This window comes from Condylura cristata, unplaced genomic scaffold (genome assembly GCF_000260355.1).
Source record: "Condylura cristata isolate star-nosed mole 26May11 unplaced genomic scaffold, ConCri1.0 scaffold00003, whole genome shotgun sequence".
In the NCBI taxonomy this organism is placed as follows: Eukaryota; Metazoa; Chordata; class Mammalia; order Eulipotyphla; family Talpidae; genus Condylura; species Condylura cristata.
This window is the reverse complement of record NW_004567104.1, coordinates 58,591,674-58,612,101: the sequence shown is the minus strand read 5'-3', so window position 1 is coordinate 58,612,101 and position 20,428 is coordinate 58,591,674. Positions and strand designations below refer to the sequence as shown.

General features: G+C 35.8%; 1 protein-coding gene across 9 annotated transcripts in view; it reads right to left on the bottom strand.

Annotated features, from left to right (window-relative positions):
* Positions 1–12,246: 12,246 nt before the first annotated feature.
* Positions 12,247–20,428, bottom strand: part of ROBO1 (roundabout, axon guidance receptor, homolog 1 (Drosophila)) — a 939,739-nt gene continuing 931,557 nt past the window's right edge. For all 9 annotated transcript variants that reach the window (XM_012733040.1, XM_012733075.1, XM_012733050.1 and 6 more), the window contains 2 exons: positions 15,122–15,318; positions 12,247–13,943 (listed from right to left, as the gene is read on the bottom strand). In XM_012733040.1, coding sequence (XP_012588494.1) covers positions 13,929–13,943; positions 15,122–15,318 — 212 coding nt within the window. In that variant the 3' untranslated portion in view covers positions 12,247–13,928. The remainder of the gene's footprint in view (positions 13,944–15,121; positions 15,319–20,428) is intronic.

Genomic DNA, 20,428 nt, shown 5'->3' with positions numbered 1-20,428 from the left:
GATTAGGCTCTCTTGAATGAAATAGTTCCCTTATAAAAAAGACCAGAGAGGAAGCAGTGAAAGAGGGCCACCTGCAAACCAGGATGTCTCATCAACATCAGAAATGCTAGCGACGGGTTCTGGCACTTCCCAGCTCTGAGAAGCAATTTATGTTTCTTATAAGCCAACTAGTCTAAAGTATTCTTTTTAGCTTGAACAAACTAAGCTACCATGTAAATACCTCATTACTGTTTCAAGTGTGTGTGTGTGTGTGCACGTGAGAGAGAGAAAGAAAGAAAGAGAGAGAGAGAGAAGTACTTCTGGAACTGATTCACCTTGTTCTTAGTGCATAGTAGTTGTTCAGTAGCTGAAATAATGAATAAATACTTTGATTCGAATTAGGGCAGGGAGCCGGAGTAAAAGTTTTTAAGTAACAATCAAACTTGTCTGATTGCCTTGTAAAGGTGGCTAATTTTTTTCGTTGAGTACTCATATTTGGGACATTATATTATATAGCAAAATAAAAATGAATTTATTCAAAATGATTGTTTAATTATGCACACTTGAAACATGTGAAGCTTAATTAACAGTGGATGATAGTAAATCATCCAGATAAAATATATTAACTTCTCAATATATGCTAATCCTATGCATAGGTACATTATTAGTCTAAGTAATTTATTATTTTTCTTGATTTATTTTCCCCCAAAGTATTCGAGCATTCAAAATGGAACAGTATTGCACACTATAAATGTCTTAACTCATTTTAAAAAGGCAGATAAAAAAATGTCTGAACATCTCCAAAAGATTCCTTTTTCCCATAGAGAGGTAGAAGAGGGAGCAATGGGATTGCTAAGATAGGCAAAGCAATTAAAAATTCTGACTTAAAAAGCAATGTTGTACGACCTTGAAAACTTCTCAAGCATTTTTCTATAAAATAAAAGTGCATATACTTGGAAAATTATTTAGAGCAAGACAATATATTACTATAGTCATTAAGGGTTCTAGACCTAGAGTAGAGAGAATTTGCTTGCCATTATCCTATTGAAACATTATTTACCCCAAAGCTGCTTGTTAAATAACTAGGAACTTATGTATTTTCAGATTTTCTTTCTTCCCATTTCCATTTTATAGATTTCCTATTCACTAGAGCCATTTAAGCAGTTCTGGCTATATATTGTTGTATAACAAACCGTCTCAAACTTACAGGTATAAACAATTTTATTATGCTCAGGAATTCTGAGGGTCAGAAACTCAAAGCACAGCTGGGATGGTTTGTCTTGTGCTGACTTCACAGCAGCTTCATGAAATCTGGGATCCAGCTGGAAAGTGATTAGTAGTTGGTGACTACTCAGAGGAGTGAGGGTGTGATCATCTGTCTCCTACAGCAAGCACTCAAGTTGGAATCCGATGAGACTGTTAAACAAGATAGTTCGAGATGACTGGACTTTTTAACAGTATAGCAGCTGGATTCAAGGAATTTCTGCAAAGCAAATGTTCATAAGAATCCAAGAAGCTATACAGACCTTAATGGCTTAAACTCAGATGTCAATAACCCCACCGAATTGATTAAGATAGTCATAATCTTTCCGAGATAGTTTGTCTCCTGAAGAGTGCAGTGTCAAATTTGTTATTAAAAAATCATCACAGAGAGCCCTCCCTGGTGATGCCGCAGGTTGGAGCACTGCACTGCAAAGCTAAGCCAAGCTGTGGCCGCTTCAGTGTGAGTTCAATCATGGCCCTTGAGGTGATCCGCATGGCACTGCAGACCTCCCCTGTCTCTCCCGCTGCTCCCCTCAGCAGTGTACTTTGTGACTCTGCCTGTTCTGCTCCCTACTCTGTTTCTGGTGAATCCTCTCACTGCCCGCACCTCTAGCCTATATATACCCTATTTCTGTATGGATAAGGTCTATTTTAAAAATCATCACAGAAACTATATATTAGTGCTAAAGATAGGACACAGACTGTGAAATGTATGAGTAAGGATATGTATGTGTTACTCATTTTTGAATGCTGTCTGTTAATCCATTCTGTTCAGCAATCATAATTTAAGAGTAACAGAGCATGACTCCAGATCAATACCCAGTAAATCTGGTACATCTAAGGGAATCCAGGTGTAGGCAAAACAGTACATCATATTCTCTGGGTTGGTCCTTGAAAATGTTTGTGTAGCATTAGATGACTGAGATCCATTCAGTCATTAAGTTAGAGAGTATTAAGTTCTTGTCTTTTTGTCTCTTGACCTCTGAATATTGTGTCTCGAGGCTTGGTCTGTGACAGCCATCTTGAAAACAGCTGGAAAGAAAAAAAAAAACCATCATGGGAAGCAGAGAGCAGTGATTCAAAGACAAAATGGAGTAGGTGCCATGTTTGAACCATATATGCTCAGAAATCCTTTGTTGCGCTTTCTCAATTCGTTGCACCTTAAATTTCTTTCACTGTTTAGTGTCATTGAGTTGGATTGTATATGCTTTATGTATATGAGCTGTGTTCAGAAGCATCATTATTGAAACTGATTATATGACCAAGAGAAACATAAAACAATTTAATATTAAATTCTCTGAATATTTTTAGTTATCCTTTTACATTTTATTGCTTAATTCAATTCTAAATTTACCTTAGTTAGAAAATCATGGAAAGGGGGCAAAATGAACAAAAAAAAAACAAAGTCACTATACTCAATAATTTAGAATTGGTATGCTGGGTTCATCTTTATGTATTTTTTCAAAGGTATTCAATGTACATTTTAAAAATAGAAGTGAGTATAATTTTGATACTACCCAACTCAGTATGTTATAAATGAATTGATGAATTTTCAGCTTTCATAATCCAGATAAAACATCTTTTCAAGTCACTTAGCTCTTTTATCCTTATGTGCTAGGGTCTGAATTTTTGTGTACATTCTAAACTCTTATGTTGAAACATAATGCCAAGTATGATGGTCTTAAAAAGCAGAATATATAGGAAGGGATCCGCTAATGGGATTAGGCTCTCTTGAATGAAATAGTTCCCTTATAAAAAAGACCAGAGAGGAAGCAGTGAAAGAGGGCCACCTGCAAACCAGGATGTCTCATCAACATCAGAAATGCTAGCGACGGGTTCTGGCACTTCCCAGCTCTGAGAAGCAATTTATGTTTCTTATAAGCCAACTAGTCTAAAGTATTCTTTTTAGCTTGAACAAACTAAGCTACCATGTAAATACCTCATTACTGTTTCAAGTGTGTGTGTGTGTGTGCACGTGAGAGAGAGAAAGAAAGAAAGAGAGAGAGAGAGAAGTACTTCTGGAACTGATTCACCTTGTTCTTAGTGCATAGTAGTTGTTCAGTAGCTGAAATAATGAATAAATACTTTGATTCGAATTAGGGCAGGGAGCCGGAGTAAAAGTTTTTAAGTAACAATCAAACTTGTCTGATTGCCTTGTAAAGGTGGCTAATTTTTTTCGTTGAGTACTCATATTTGGGACATTATATTATATAGCAAAATAAAAATGAATTTATTCAAAATGATTGTTTAATTATGCACACTTGAAACATGTGAAGCTTAATTAACAGTGGATGATAGTAAATCATCCAGATAAAATATATTAACTTCTCAATATATGCTAATCCTATGCATAGGTACATTATTAGTCTAAGTAATTTATTATTTTTCTTGATTTATTTTCCCCCAAAGTATTCGAGCATTCAAAATGGAACAGTATTGCACACTATAAATGTCTTAACTCATTTTAAAAAGGCAGATAAAAAAATGTCTGAACATCTCCAAAAGATTCCTTTTTCCCATAGAGAGGTAGAAGAGGGAGCAATGGGATTGCTAAGATAGGCAAAGCAATTAAAAATTCTGACTTAAAAAGCAATGTTGTACGACCTTGAAAACTTCTCAAGCATTTTTCTATAAAATAAAAGTGCATATACTTGGAAAATTAAGTTGCCTGTTGGTGAAAGTGTTAAAGTCCATTTATATTAGAAACAGTAATGTGGGATTCCATAACTTATTTGTATATAACCATACACATGTTTTAGAAATTGTTATTTATATTTCTTGTCTTTTTAAAGTGGCCTTTGGAGGGGCCTCCCTGGTGGCACAGTGGGTTAAAGCACAGCATTAAGAAGCTAAAGCCACATCAGCCTGAGTTCAATCCCCACCCCAGAGGTGACCCACACAGCACGGCAGACCTCTCCTGACCCGCCCCCTGCTCCCCTCAACAGTGTACTTCCCCAGTCTGGCCTATTCTGCTCCCCACTTTGTCTCTGGTAAATCTTCTCACCACCCCTGAATCTCTGGCCTGGATCCCAGTTCTGTATGCATAAATAAATAAATCTTAAAAAAAAAAAGTGGCCTTTGGAAGCCACTGTGATATTTTAAGATTAATATATTAAAGATAACAGCTTTTAAATACCTAGTGACATCAATATGTTTTGTGCCCACCCACACTCCCATTCCCAACACAGAAACTGTAACAGTGTAGTCCCTAGGAAAAGGAGAATTTCCAAATGCCCTGCCCCACCCAGGAAGAGGGTGGAGCTGATCAGAGAAAAGAAGAGAAGGAATCTGAGGAGGAAGCAGGATGGAGAGCCAGGAGACCTGAGGAGGCCACATGGAGCATAGAGCATGTGATGAAGAAACCGTGCTTGTTTCTTGGCCCTGGACTGGTTGAAAGAGAAGAGGCTGACTATGGCAGTGTTTATATTGAAATTGTGCTCTTTTCTTCCCAGACTTGTCTGGCCATTTCTGACCCTTTTCGATGGGTACTGGCCAGAAAGTGCTTTAGTCTTGCGGTGGCTTTCAGGCCTTACTTTGGACCAATCCCTTTTGGGTGGACTTTTATGCACGAGGGGATAGGTAACTTCAGATGTCTGATTTAGAAAATATATTCTTTGTCTTCTGTGTTGTATACTCACTGTATTAAAGTTCCTTTTTCATTAAAGTCTTATATGTCTTGTCTTTATGGGGTGATGGCAGAACCTATTTAGAGCAGGCAGGTTTAGGGGTTCAGGGGTGCCCCTCTCTCTCCCTGCCCTGTAACAAAACCATCATCCCACATTTAAGCTTATAGTTAATTTAAGAAAGGAATTTGGGTTTTACTGCTGAAGTTTATTAACTGGATTCTCTTTCCTGAGGGCCAGTTTTGATTTCTGGAAGAGTACTACAGTGGAAACTGAATCCATGTCCATGCTCTGTTTCTATCTGCTTGTTGTGAATGTCAACAGATTTCTTAGTTTTCCAAAATCTTGGTTTCCTTTTCTGTCAAGGATAAATTCTAGCTATTCCCCACCAATTCTGGTGAAAAGTCAGAAAGATTATAACTCAAAATCATGGCAGGTACATCATGAACAGTTTTTCTCTGTAATTTCCTTTTTCATATTTTACTTCCTATAGTATTCCTCAGTAGCTATCCCAAGGGCCTTTCACTCTCCAAGTCCTTACTCACATGTTGCGATTATGTCCTGCAGGTTTGAAAACAGAACTTACATGAAGAACCATTAACTTAGTTTATTCTATCACAATCTCCGCCCTCCACAGCAAAAATCACAAGAATACACATAAAGCACTCATTCTTACCAAATGAAGAAACATTTTAGCGGTGCCTTACATATTACCTCTATAGAAAACAAGTAATAAGATTTTGCTTATCTAGCCTCAAAGCTCACTTGTGAAAAGCCAAAGGCAGTCTACACAGGCAGTCCATGTAAAAATTCTCTTTTTAAAGATAAATCTTTTCTGTACATTTAGGCTGTCCCTAGTGTGGTGACCAGGCCAAATACCCTCCAGGACTCCTGTTTATATAAACAATTTAAGTCACTCCAAATCAAGCACCTCAGCACCATTTGGGCAGCACAGACTCATTCTAAGGAAAGAAACAGGCCAACCAGTGCACACAATCTGCTAAGCAGTCTTCCATCTGGTGACGACGGGGCCAACTACAGTTCCCCTGAGGATCCCACAGACACTCATCTGGATTCTGGACTCCACATGCACCAGGCCTGGGCCACATAGGCTCTGGCAGTCAGCCCGAAAGCCCTGCCTGCCCAGGCCAGTTTCAGGCATATGAGAAGAATTTGTAAAAATTCAAGGAAAAGTTCAAGGAAGACACACTGAAGAACAGAATTCCTCTGAACTGCAGAGTGGGAACATGACTCCGATTTATCCCAGTTACCTTTGCTACTTTTGATACTGAGTAGATCATACAAATCACTTAATACGGAAGCATGGGAAACTGCTTGACTTAAAGTTGAAGAGCACAGAGCATTTGCCAAGAGGAAGAAAAAAAATAATGGAAATCTCAAAGCCTACTTTCAGTTTCAATGTGTGAAGTTAGTGATTATGCCAAAGAATTGAATGGGAAAAAAATAAATTTATAGAAATATTTTGAGCTCAATTTGTGTAAGGCAATGAGCTTCTATAAATGTTAGAGCAGTTCATCAAATCTAAGACTCCATTGATTATATGAGCTTTTACTTTATGAGTTACTGTGAAAATGGTACCAATTTAAGTTATAATAAAACACCTCATTCACAGTCTCACAAGATACATAAGCAGAGTACACCATCCTCAACTTTGCATGAAATTTATTTCAAGTTATTCTGAGGGATATGGTAATTTCATGGCAATGTGTGTGTGTGTGTGTGCACTTGAGTGATACAGCATAGCTTTAATCATTGTGGTCTATTACTTATTACTAATTACTTTGCTAGAAAATGCACAATTATAGTTTCTAATGATGTGGTTTATACCTCGTTTCCACTTCCACACCCTTTTGTATTTGTTTTAATACTGACTGATATTGCAAATTCTCAGACTATTTTAAATGGTGGTGAAAACTCAACACAGATAGTACCAAACACTGATAATTGGTAAGCACTCCCCAGCAAGAAAGTAATATGTATAATCAGAACTAATTTCACATATGCACGGTGCGAAAAAGAATTTATCTTGAAGTTTACAAAAAGGTAAACTGACAATTGTTTGATTTTTAATATCACCCTAAAACAGTTTTCTAATAATAAACATATGGCAGATGGCATAGATGATTCTGTTCTGGCAAACAGTTCCATCTTTCCATTTAAGATCAAACTCACCTTATTCTGACTTCTTCCATCTCAAGCACTGGTTATGTGCACAGCGGCTATCTGCTTTGACATCTTAGACTTTCTGGGAGACCAACACTCCCATTTGGACTGCTCTCTAGGGCTTGGGAGAGAAATCCCTCACTCTTACCCCACCAGCAGACTGCATCCAAAAGGGAACAGGAACAAACTGACGTTTTAAGTTCCCACCTTTGCTGAGGATTCTGGGAGCCAATTTGTAGCAAATAGCTTCCTCCTGGAGGCAACTTCAACACTTACAGAACTTCCATTGAATTTTGTTATCGTTCCCTCACAACCTCACTCCCACTTCTCTGAAATTATCTCCCAAAGAAACTGCTTACACCCAAGTCTTTGTCTCAGAATCTGTCTTTGGAGAAATAGAAGACTAAGTCACTCCTTAAATTTCACCTGTATAAACTAAAGTATACTCTTCACTGACTGTAAAAGGTCCAGATGTTGAAGGCTAATAATTATTTAACCTAAACAAAAGACAGGTGTGATCATTCTCTAGGCGACTACAGTAGTATTGCCATGCTCTATTGCTGCACGGAAAGTTAACTACCAACCGTTATCTCTAAATTTCTTCCACAACTTTCTTCACATGCTCTTCAACTTCCTACAGATTCCCTTACTAATTAGGTAAATAAAGCTTGAGACATGTTTATTGTCTGTATGAAACATTTTTTTTTTTTTAACATCAGGCAATGAAAACTATCTCATGAGTTTTACCTGGCTGATAGTGATTTTAAAACTGCCAACTATAATATTCATTCCCGTTTCAGACATATTACAATGAAACTTAAACTTTGTTAGGTAGGAAAGTATCTAATATAAACCACCTGGGATTGTTTTAGACACAAATTAATAGGCCTCATATCCTAGAATACTGATTCAGCAGATCATACGCTTATTGTTATAGTCAGAGCGAAATATCCCTGTACAAATCTTTCAAGGGTGCTTAGTGACCCTGAAAAACTAGTATCTTTGAAAATACTTTTTAAAAATATCTGTTTCTTTTATTCCTTTCTTATAAAGTTCAAAAGAGAATAAAAGAAAGGGAGGGAAACAAAACCAACATTATAATTTTCTCAAGTATTTTCATAGGTCTAATTGATTAATCTACGACAAGAAATTCTAGAAATAAAGGATTATGTACTTTATAAATCAACATTTGTTTTCTCATGCGATCTTTTTAAAGAACATCTAAAAGAAATTAGATTAGCTTAAATGATATCTACTAACTTGGGTTAGTTTTATTTTGCATTCCTACTGTGAGTAAATCTCTTACTTTAAAACTAAGACCATGACTTCCTATATTTATATATTCTACCTTTTTGTTTACTGTGACCTTCCATATAGATATATTTTATTTCATCTTTTTTTTTTTTAAACTGTGTATCACTTTCTTAGACACACTAAATTCAGAATTTTACAACATAGGTATCAAGCAAACAGTTCAGCTTTTTGGCATAACTGTGGCATAACTGGACTATTTCATGTTTTATGATAAAATGAATGAATAACAAAATGAAAATGATATGTTTGAGGTGCAAAGATGGCAGTCATTTGATGGGATACAGCATAATGCCTTACTGGGAAAATTCTAGGCTGTTCAGGTGGCATATGTGTACTTACAAAATACACATGGGTAAAAGAGTATCAACATAGATCAATGTAGGAGTCCAAACCCAAATGTCTTTTAGGCCTATGATTGGTAGTCATCCCACAGATGCTTATTATCAAAAAGGGAAAACTAACTTTCAGATTTCACTAGAGAAAATCATCTTTATTCTCTCATGCTCAATCTTCAGTTCAATCTGTTGTCAAATCCCCAAAGTCTTTCCATGCTAAATTCTCCTGAAATAAGAAAACTAGAATTTTAGGCGTTTTCTATTTTTAATGGGTAAGCGCTGATTTTAATAGTTCCTTTAATCATATTCTTTTGTAGGAAGATCATTTTTAAAAATATTACCAGACATTGCACCTGTTAGTGGCTATTTCTTGCCATCCCAACCCCCTTCAGGCTTATAAGGGGGGTTTTCAATATACACTGCCCTCAGTGGGTTACCAGAGAAAGGCAAAATTATAGTTACCACAGAAAAGCAATTCCATACTCCCTTTGGGGTTTTAAATTAAATGTTCAAAATCTGAAGCAGAATGAAGACTGAGTTGCAAGAGGGAAGGTCTTATAAACCAAAAACCTGGCAAGTAAGCAATTTACGGGAGTTTCCGTTTTGCCCTCCCTTTATTCTTCCACCTTCCCCTCTCTCCTTTTGTCTCTCTTCTCTCTCACATCTTTCTCTTTGTCTCCTAGTTGTGAACTGTTCAAACCAGTTAAAACTGATACTAGCTGTCAGAACTACTTCAAACTGGTTCTGAGCAGGTAAAATCAGGTCAAACCATCTCTGTTTCTGACGATAAAACTGATTCAAATGGATTCTGGCCAGTTCTGAGTAGTAGTTCAAACAGGTTCTGGCTATTTCTGACTGCAAAAAACTGTTTGAACCAATTTCAGAAGTTCAAAAATTCTCTGACTGCATCAAATCATTTCAAATCAGTTTTGGTTGGTTTGAGATGATTATAGCTAGTTAAGACAGATTAAAAACAGTTGTGACAAGATAAACATGTTTCAAAATTATTGTGACTGGATAAGATAGGTTCAAACAGGTTCTAACTGGACAAAATGAATTCAAACTAGTTGTGGCCATGTGTTATTGATTTAAAACAGTTCTACTCAGGTGAGAATACTTCCAACCAGATTTGGTTGGCTCCAGATATTTCTAGCTGTTTCTGTATGCACAGGCTATAACAGGGTGAAACGGGTTCTACTTTCAAAGAGTTCAAACCAGTTCTGGCTAGTTCAAACTGGTTCTGACCAGATAAAACGAGTTCTGGCTGGTTCTAATTGAGTTAAACTGATTCAAACTGGGTAAGAGGAGTTCAAAGCAGTTTTGGTAGGTCAAACCAGTTCAAACTAGTCTAAATTGCTAATGGCGTCTAAGTCCAGCTCAAACCAGTAAAGATCAGATAAAACCTGTTTAAACAGTTTCTAACACGTCTAAATCAGTGCTGGCGTTTTCTCACTGGTCCAAACCAGACCTAGCCAGTTCCGACTAGATAAAACTTGTTCAAAAAGTCGGTTTGAACCAATTCTGAATGGATGAAAGCAGTTTAAACCAGTTGTGATGTGTTCAAACAAGCACTGGCCGGTTCTCACTGTTTTATAACTATTATATGATTAAGTGCAGACTTAATAACTACACTTCCTTCTTTTACAAAGAGGAGCCAATATTCAAGCGCATGTGTTCTGGATCTGGAATCATGTCTTTTTTCATAAACAGCAGAAACAGTCATCAATCCCACACCCAGTTTACATACAACCAAAATGTGCAAGCAGCTTAGAAGCCATGGTGGTATCTTGTGAGTCTCTGAGGAAGGGTCCCCATACACAAATCTCCAGAGTACCAGCATGGCCTAGAAGAAAATACAAATTCCTATTCCCTGCTCCTTCCACTCAATGTACCTCAAAGGGCTTAGAAGAATCTAGAGAGGGTCAATAGTTATCAGGGTTATTGAGAGAACTAGACTAGGGAAGAAGACACAGTGTAAAGGTTCTGACAAGGGACGATAATTGGACATGTCACCACCAGTAGTAACACCAAGCTCCCCTAACACCTTATTCTACTGCCTATCCTCCATGCCTTTCTACACTGGTGAGGGAATGGAAGGAAAAAATCAGGCTCTATTTAAAAATGACAGAGACTCAGATAAGATTGATTTCACTTGGAACTATGATCATATTTTCTGCAACTACCGCAGAAGAACAATCCAAAATAGAAACAAAGTCCAATTATTGAGACCTCAAGTGACATGCTTGCTTACACACCTGAATTGTGAAATATGTATTGAAAGCCCCGACGAATCACCACCCATGTGTGGCCCTCAGGAATTCAAAAGCAAGAAAACAAACGAAAACACCAAGAATTTATTCCACGATTAGGTATTTCACAGTGATTTTTACTCACTGGAAATGGAACCACCCCCATTTTGTACCACACTTTTTGAATTTTTTTAAACTCTTTGCAAGTTTTAAGGAACAAACTATGTGTGAAAAGTGGGAATAGCATGTGTGCAATGAATTTCAGTCCATAAATACAACAATATCTTGTATACGGTGTTTACAGAGTCCATGTCATATACATTAACTCACTAAATCATGACAGTAGCTCCATGAGGTAGGTATTATTGAATACACAGGTAAAATACCTGAGACTTAGAGGTTAAGTAACATGTCCAAGGAAATATAGCCCATGACAAAACTGGCACTCAAGCCCAGGTCTATGATTACAAATAATTTGCATGTATATTCCATATTATAAATAGAGAAGTTAACTTACTTATAGTGAATTTATCACAGGAAACAAAGATTTCACTCTTAAACATGGCTCTCCATTTTTTTCCTTGAAATGGCTTGGAAACTGACTTCTTGATACATGGACGTGTTCAGCTCTAAGTAGATGCTGGTGATTGCTTCTTTTTTGTAAAATTAAATTTCAAATTACAGTTTTAATTTTTCCAAAATTTCCCCAAAATGTGATCCACATAACATTTTTAATATATATGTCATAGCAAAAAAGCCCTCACAGGTTTCTATTGCTTTTGGCATTTTCTAGACATGATGCCCATTTTGCCCATGCAAACTTGAATACTTGAATTTGCTGACTTTAGAGCAACCTGGTATGATAGACATCACAATTTTAAAAATTTACATGATCTGTAACAAGAAAACAGTTCTTAATAAATATTTTAAATTTGTATAATTTTCTTGTTGACAAAAACATAAGCAATCTAAACTTTACATCAGATTTATCACAATTGAATTCCAATTATTTCAGAAATTGATTAACTGAATTTCAGATACATATACATAAACATTTTACTACATCATGAATGTTAAAAAGTTACTCGGACAAAATGACTAAACTTTAGTTTGTGGTTCACCTTACATCTTTAACTTCAGTGAAGTAAGAATTTTCCTTATAACTAAAAACTGTTTATACTGAGAATTTTTACTCATCTGACAATAAAGTGGTGAAATGTTAACACAGCACAAATTTGTGATTAAATGGAATAAATTTGGTCACACAATGAAAAAAAAAGAAATCAACACAAGAAAGAATGATGTATTTGAGAACATTTTTAATAAATAATGTGACAAAATTACTTTTCTGATTATTGGATTTTCAGTATGCAAAATTATGGCTAAAAATAAGAGGCTTCTTACATGAACATAATGAAAACATTAATCACATGGATTGTTCCCTTAGTACTGCACACCCTCTCTATGTAACTTTCAAATTATCTAAGTGAACACATTTAGTTTTTGGTGAACACCAGCATTTTTTTTTTTTTTTTTTTTTGCGGTTCAGTTTTGTTTGGCTTTGTTTTCCAGTGGGGTCAGGCCTGATACCTATGTATGAATAAATGCACATTTTTTTTTCCTTCAAATAGCACCAATTATATAGTCAATGAAACTGATATAATAACAAAAATGATCGTAAAAATCTACAGTCAGAGGCCATCATTTGGCAATTCAAAACAAGTAATGCCTCTATTTGAACTTATAAAGAAATATTGTAAGTTTCAACATTGGCCACAACAAACTTAAACCTTTTCTCTTTAAGTTTAGGAAAAGTAAGAGCCATCGGGTTCATGGCCCACAAGAAAGTCTGCACGTTACTTCACCACCTGTCATCATTCAAATATTCCAAATACAAACATAGAGCATTAACAAAAACAGGTTAAAAACGCTTCTCAACATTTTTTTTTCAATAAGACAAAAAGGTTAATAGTTACAATGGTTTACAAATAAAGTTTAGTGATTGTGCTTTTAAAACCAAAAAAAAAAAAAGATTAAAAACAGTGCATTACAAAAACAAAAATCAAACTTCCTTAAGTGGCACTTCTGAAAGTTGAACTGACACTACCAGAAGAAATTTAGGCCAGTTTAGTCAAACCGATGTCCTTATTCAATTGGTCATTAAAAACATCCATCTGCTTGTAATAGGCATTGATAATTGCTTTTCTGATTGAAAAATAGATCAAGGTATTTGCTAGGCTTACTTATGACAATGACTAGAGAACCAGAGATCCAACTGGATTATCCCTATTTATCCAAAAGTACATTTCCAATAAGAATATACTTCTGTGATTGAAATGAAGACAAAATAAAGTACCACCAGGGGTTGCAAAGAGTATATATTTACAATGTTTCTACCCCATTCAGATTGCTTATGGTTGGTCTGCATTTGTTATGTTTTTTTTTTTTTTTCTCCCAGCAGAGGGTGGTATGAAAGACTGATTTTAAAAATCATGTTAAAATGAGTATGTATTAATTTGCATTAGCAATTGGTTATAGAAAGATTATATCTTGAGAGCCCTTGGCATGAGGTTGATTATCAACTTTGTATCTTTGATCAATACTTTGCTGAAAACTGGCTTGGTATATAAGCAGTGCAATGCCATATCACAGGAGCAAAATGCAAAAGAACTGTTTTGTTCTCTCCTGCTGGCTGATGACTGAAGCAAGAAGTCAAATACTTCCCTGGCTGGAAGTAAGATGTAATGGTTTGTTCCAAAATCGAGGGAAACTGGGAGGTTCTTCGTAGGGATAGGGATCAAACAACAACAATAAAACCCCAATAAAATTTTAAAAATGGTACTCCAATAAGAGGAACAAAAACGACAATTTGTATACTCTGATTGCACTGAACATTTTATCTGGTGTCATTGTGTCATCAGACATGAGGCATCTTGAGTGATTATTTCCACATTAGATCTCACAAGCCTCTCTGGTTGTCTTCAGCTTTCAGTTTCCTGTAAGAGACATATCATAGGTGAATTTGAAAATGTATCTTAGAGGACAGCCGTACATTGTAATTATTTGTATGTTTTTACACTTAGGTGTTTCTTCATGCATTCATTGGTTTATATAGGAAAGTTTTGTGACAACTAATTAATCTATTTGTCAGCTGTAGCTGGTTTAGTAGAACTCTAACAAGTATCAAAGTGTTCTACACAGCACTGCACTACTGGGAGGGGCTTTCCCAGAGGTGAGCAGCTAGAGCAGGCTGAGTTCTCTACCCTTTAGTCTCTACTCAACATTATAGCTGAACTTATATAGTATTAAGTATTAGAGCCACTTGTGATGACTCTTTATCCATTCCTGCACCAAAATTCTTGTCTTAAAAAAACAAAAATAAAAACAAAAAAACTTGAGAAGCAACTTTGACAGCACTTGCAGAAGGAAATCTTCTTGTCCAAACATTAATATCAAAACACATTCAGCATTATAAAAAATTAATTAGATAAATTACTTCGGGTTTTTCCATTCTAACAAAGTTATAGTTTAACATGTACTTTATAATTAACTTGACACACAGCAATCTGTAGGGAGAAGAATTGTTCCTCAGCTTGTTTTTAATTAAATGGAGGAAGGAAACACAACCTTCAAAAGCAGGAGGTGATTTTTATAATGATATGATTTACTGCCACTGAGTCTGTATATCTCAGATGGATTCTCCTCCATCTGGGAGAAACAGATTCTTAATTTCAAGGATCCAGTTCCTATTTTCAGGAGACTGAGGGTAGAAGATAGTTGGCAAATCAGTCATAGTAACCCCAGATATTACTAGGTAATGGATAATACAGGTAGAACACCCTTATTGACATCATGTAGGGTTTCCATAACCTATGATAATGTTACAAATTATATACAGGCCAAAGTTTATTGTTTCCTAACAATATAATTTTGAGATAAGATTTTATCTAAATATTTGTAGGTAAATATGAACCCTACATCAAAACTTACTACCATTTAATATTCTGACACACATTTCAAGAAAATAATTAAATTTTCAGATCAGATATTTCTGGCATAAATACTGTGGGGAAAAAAAAAAAAACTAATATAGACTGATGGATGTTCCTAACTGAGAGGGTAATATATTACAACCATTGCTATGCAGGGAAATTTGGGGAAAGATCAGCAATACCTCTAATTCTTCATTATTATCTTCTGCTCTTTCATATCCTCCAAGAACTTGCATTTCTGCAATATTTCTTCGACCTACATTTGCTTGTTCTCTTTGTCTGCTTCCTGATCCTCTTGATGACATTGAGCTTGAAGAACTAGGATCTCTGGGATTATTTGATGTCGGAAAAGTAGGTCTACAGTAAGGTAGAATATCCTCTGTGTAATGAAAGATGGTAAGTGTGTATGAATGCTATTGTACACTTTCATTGTAACACATTGCTCATGTCTATAATTCTGAACGAGGAAGCATTTGTATAAAGAATACATAAAAACATTTTACAGCTATAATAAATAATGCATGTTGTCCTTAGAAAATGAAATAACTAGCTGTTGTTTTTCTAGTAGTACAGGAGATAAATGAAATCTAGAGTCAGACATGGCTTTCTATGCTATCATTCACTCTGTGATCTCTGTTAATTTAGGCTTCAGCTTCCATATTTCTACAAAATGATTATACTGCTTACATGAAACACTTCAGATGAGATAGGGAAATATCTGTGTAAATTAGGAGTCATTTTTAAGGCGTTCACAGAAACAAAGCCCAGGGATGAAGTTTCAAAACCAAGCCCAGGCTCGCATCACGGACACCAAGATAGAAGTGTTGTTCAACATCAAATTTACATTGTGGGACCCTGAATCTCAGAAGCTGCCACTGTTGACATACAAAAAACAAACCAAATCTTCTGGATGTCTATCATCATACAGCTTTAAGTTTATTGCTGCTTCAAAGGTTGCATCTGCCAACTATTCCATTCTTTCCACAACTTGTCCCTTTAAACACTGGTACACATACAAAGTTAACTTTTCCATATTTTTCTTGCACTGTCCATGTTTGCTGAATGAAACCAGATTTTCCCGGATGTGTCCACTGAAATTCTCTCTAGTGGACCGGTAGGAAAGAAGGCTTGCCTCTAATTCAATGACATTAATTCCACTCCTTTGTTCCTCTCCCCTTTCACAAAACCATTCCCCATCTGTGAAAGCCAAGATGTCTACTTATGGAGTCCACACAGTTCTCCTAGATGCTAGCTTTCTCCTTCCATTCTACTGATTCAACTTTTCTCCATGATCAGACTTCTGACTTGGTGGGATTTCCGTCCACACAGACCATTACTCCTCTGTCGAGACCATACTACTTGGTCCTCTGTGACTTTCATTTTGTGTCCCTGTTTCATCAAGCTTTCAATCTCTGTACGGATTATGTTTTTGCCACACTATATTATGATGAAATCTCTCTCTTGTTAAAATCTTTCCTTGTGAAGCCCGTGTTCTACATGAATCAATACTTTCTTTCCTTCTTCATTGCTCAGTCAAGTTTCCTGAAAAGCAACTTAGACTCAGTATAGGCAGTTGCAACTTTCACTCATGCTTACTCCACTGAAATATACTTATGCTCATAAATAGAAAAGCTCATGTGAAGAATTTAAGGTGTGCCCAACAGTTTTGATATATGTAGCACAGTCAAAACTCTAGTACAACATTTTCAGACTTCAAATAAGTGTTGTTACTGGTCCATCAAATGAAGGCACACTAAGACAGTAGCCATAAATTCTAAAAATAAGACAAAAATTGCAACTTCCTTATGGCAATCTTTTAAAATTCCTTCTCTCACTTTTCCTCCTCTATAACCAGAAATATAATCATACAAAATCAACTTAATGCAAGCTGGAATAAGTCTAGATTTAACAATAAACAATATAAAATTACTAAATTGAAATTGAAAAATCAATGTTAACTTTGAGGATATTCAACATGTACCAAGCCTATGGCTCTGGAATTCTCACTGCCCATAATCTGGAAACACTGTCAATGTAAACACTGCTATTTTCTTAACTTCTGTTTCTCTTTCATTCCTGGAAAGTCTTCTGCTGGTTCCTTTTATGCAATACCTTTTACATGCTAATGTCCTGCAAGTCTCTGTTCTATCATGTGTGTGTGTGTAAAACAGGTGTTTTTCTCTGGTTTGTGTGCTGACATAATCCCATCTTTTCATAATGATAAATCATTAGTTTGTGTTCCTCTTCCTTAGGAATGTCCTGAATTTTAGGACAGCCAGTTCGGCTGACAACTTTGTCTTGAGTCAAAGTCAGTATGTCAAACACTAACTTCATCACATTCACTCTCCTGAAATTTCTTTTCTTTTGTATTCCATAATATAGCTAATGATATCACAACTCATTAAGAAATCCAAGTTAGAAAACTGGAATTATTTTAGATTTTTCCCATTTTCCAACAACTTTCCCATACACCTTTCCATGCATTCAATACACAACAGATAAAATAGATTTTAAATCTTAAAAATACTCACTCACCCTTGCTCCCATGGTCCACTATTTATTTTCTATATATCTTATCTGGGATTCTAAATAATTTCTAACAGTCTCTGCCCCTTTACCAACTTTTCCTCTTACAGGAACTACAGATTCTCTATGGCTCAATTCTATATCTAACTCAAAAGGTTAATATTTGACTACCTTTATCATCCAGTAATATGAACTTTTTTATAGTCATCTCAATGTATTTAAAGTTCAAAATGTTTCAGGCTACAGTCTCTGCCAGACAATCAATCCACTTTTCTTACTCAGGTCAAATTCTATCTATTGAACATTCAGTTTATATGCCATTTCCATTTTTGTAACATTACATCTCTCACAAAGCTGGACTAACTTTTCCTTCTTTGAACTCTTAAGTATCATGGCACTCTGAGTGTTAAACCAAATATAAATCTATTTATGAATTTATATATTATCCACCTCCTTATCTGACTATGAGCTCCCTGAAGTCAAGGTTCATGCTTACATATAAATCTCTGTTCTAGTATATAGCTTAATAACATAGTAGGAATTTGATATATATGGAAATAAATTGAACTAATTGAGGTAGATGTCAGTAAAAAGATCGGACATTCAAGTCTAGAAGACCACTTCCTTTAATTAAAAATAACCATTCGTTATACATGTAAATCAGATTGTCCTTTTCATTATAAATTATATTAAATGAATTAGGAAGGTAAAAGTTACAGTAATACATAGAAACTATCACTTAATGATACATAACACAAGGTTATAGTTTAAAGAAGAATGTGGGACAAAAATACAGATAAAATAATACTAATCAGTGCATACAGACTTCATTGAGTAGGGTTCCTTGTTTTCAGATTAATGGTTCCACTCTTAATTTTTAGTTAGAAATATCTTAATAACAAAAGGGAATTTGTTAAATTTCTGAATTTGTTAAATTTCTGAATGACTTCACTTTTTTATTCTTTTTTTTTTTTAAAGATTTATTTATTTGTACATACAGAACTGGGGTACAGGTCAGAGGCTCAGGGGCGGTGAGAGGCTTCACCAGAGACAAAGTGGGGAGCAGAACAGGCAGATCAACGAAGTACACTGCTGAGGGGAGCAGCAGGCGGGTCAGGAGAGGTCTGCCACACCATGTGGTCACCTCCGGGGCAGGCGGGAATCGAACTCATGAGGAAGTGGCTTTGGCTTCTTAGTGCAGTGCTTTAACCCGCTGGGCCACCAGGGAGGGTCCACTTTTTTATTCTTATTTTGCATATCGTAAGGTCTTTTCTGAGTTTTCTGAAATTTTCTTCTGAATACTTTTACCTGGAAGAATCTTGCTGTGAGCAAGACTGGTCCTTAATTTCAATTTATCTTTGTATAAATCTCTTAAATTACATCACGATAGTCTACTTAATGAATTAGGATATGGACTCTATAGTCATTGGAAGTCAAAAGTTTAGTCATGTCACTTTTGGCTTAACTGATAAAGACAAGCAAACTTGAAAAGGTTTGAATTATGATGATGACACTAAATATTTTGTCAAGTCACAGCACGGAGGCCTCTGTCTGAAATGCATGCATTCACTCACCACAGCATTACCAAGTCTATTCCTGAATTAGGAGAATTCAAAACAGAACAAAATAACCATGTCCTCTATATTGGATGATATTGCTAATGACCAGGTGCTCATGATAAACATTACAACAGATTAATGTTTGTAATCACAGGAAAATCTAGTTTTTAAAATACAGCAGTACAATGCTTCTACAGCCTTCAATATTCATTTTCCTATTACTTCACATTCTTCCATTTTTTTTTTTCTATTTCCTCCCCTAAAAGGTTTTTGTCTCCTTGGTCTATAGTAATTTTCAAATCTGCTGTTCTGAAATATATGCAGAGATTCTGCTTTCCTGTCAAGTTCTATTACACAGTTTCTCCTCTTCCCAACCTTCTTCAAAGACTGTGCTTTAATGACATTCACTTTCCACCCCCATTCTACCTGGCTCCTAGTCTCACTAATGCACAAAAGACAGCTCGTTTGAATACCATCCACAAACAACTTACTGCAAAACCCTGTATGTTTCCTGATCCAGCCACTCCTTTTCACATCCAGTGTTCAATTATATGGGCACTTTATATTTCTTCCTATCTTAACATTTTCTCCTCCATTATTTTTAGGGTGCTATTTTCCTAGGCCTGGATATTGAGATTATTTTAAACATCTGGATGAGCACATGATGGGTACATAACAAGTTTTCAATATTGTATGCTGTTCCTCCACAAATTTTAAATATAATTGACCTTAACTATTGGTGAGCTGAGTTTGATTCACGTGCTGTCACAGAAGCCTACTGAACCGAGTTCTTTCTAACTCACCATACAATTCACTCGACCAGCCAGAAACCAGCCATGTTGGAAGGAAGTAGACCAGAAGGAAGCAAATGGCTGCAAAGTCAGGGTTTGCTTTGTTTGTCTCCCAGAGAGCATTGCTAAATATTAATCAGTCTATCATTGTTGCTAATTTAGCCTGTGTATCTTACACAATTTTCACCTGTGTTGTGGTTCTAAAATTCATTCTTTATTCATGACCTTTATCTTCAGATTTTGCTTTTTAAAATTCATCTTCTCTTCATATCTGTGTTCTTCTCCCTGACTTAATCCCTTCAAAACTGAAATCTTCCCCCAAGGCATCCATCCTCTCTTTTATTTCTACATTGGCTCATACAATTATGTTCTGCTGCTCATACAGGGCCATCCAATTAACATTTGAATGACTTTTTTTTTTTTACTTTTTAAAATCCTTTATTTCATTTGATTTTTCCATATTCAATTACTCATGAAGTTTTATTAGGTCTCTCTCTGATATGCCCACATAGGCTGTTCTCCACTTTTATTTGGTAGACTATGTTAACTAAGTGCTTCCATTTTTTAATGCAGAGATTATTCTGCAATGTTCTGGTAACTCATCTACCTAATT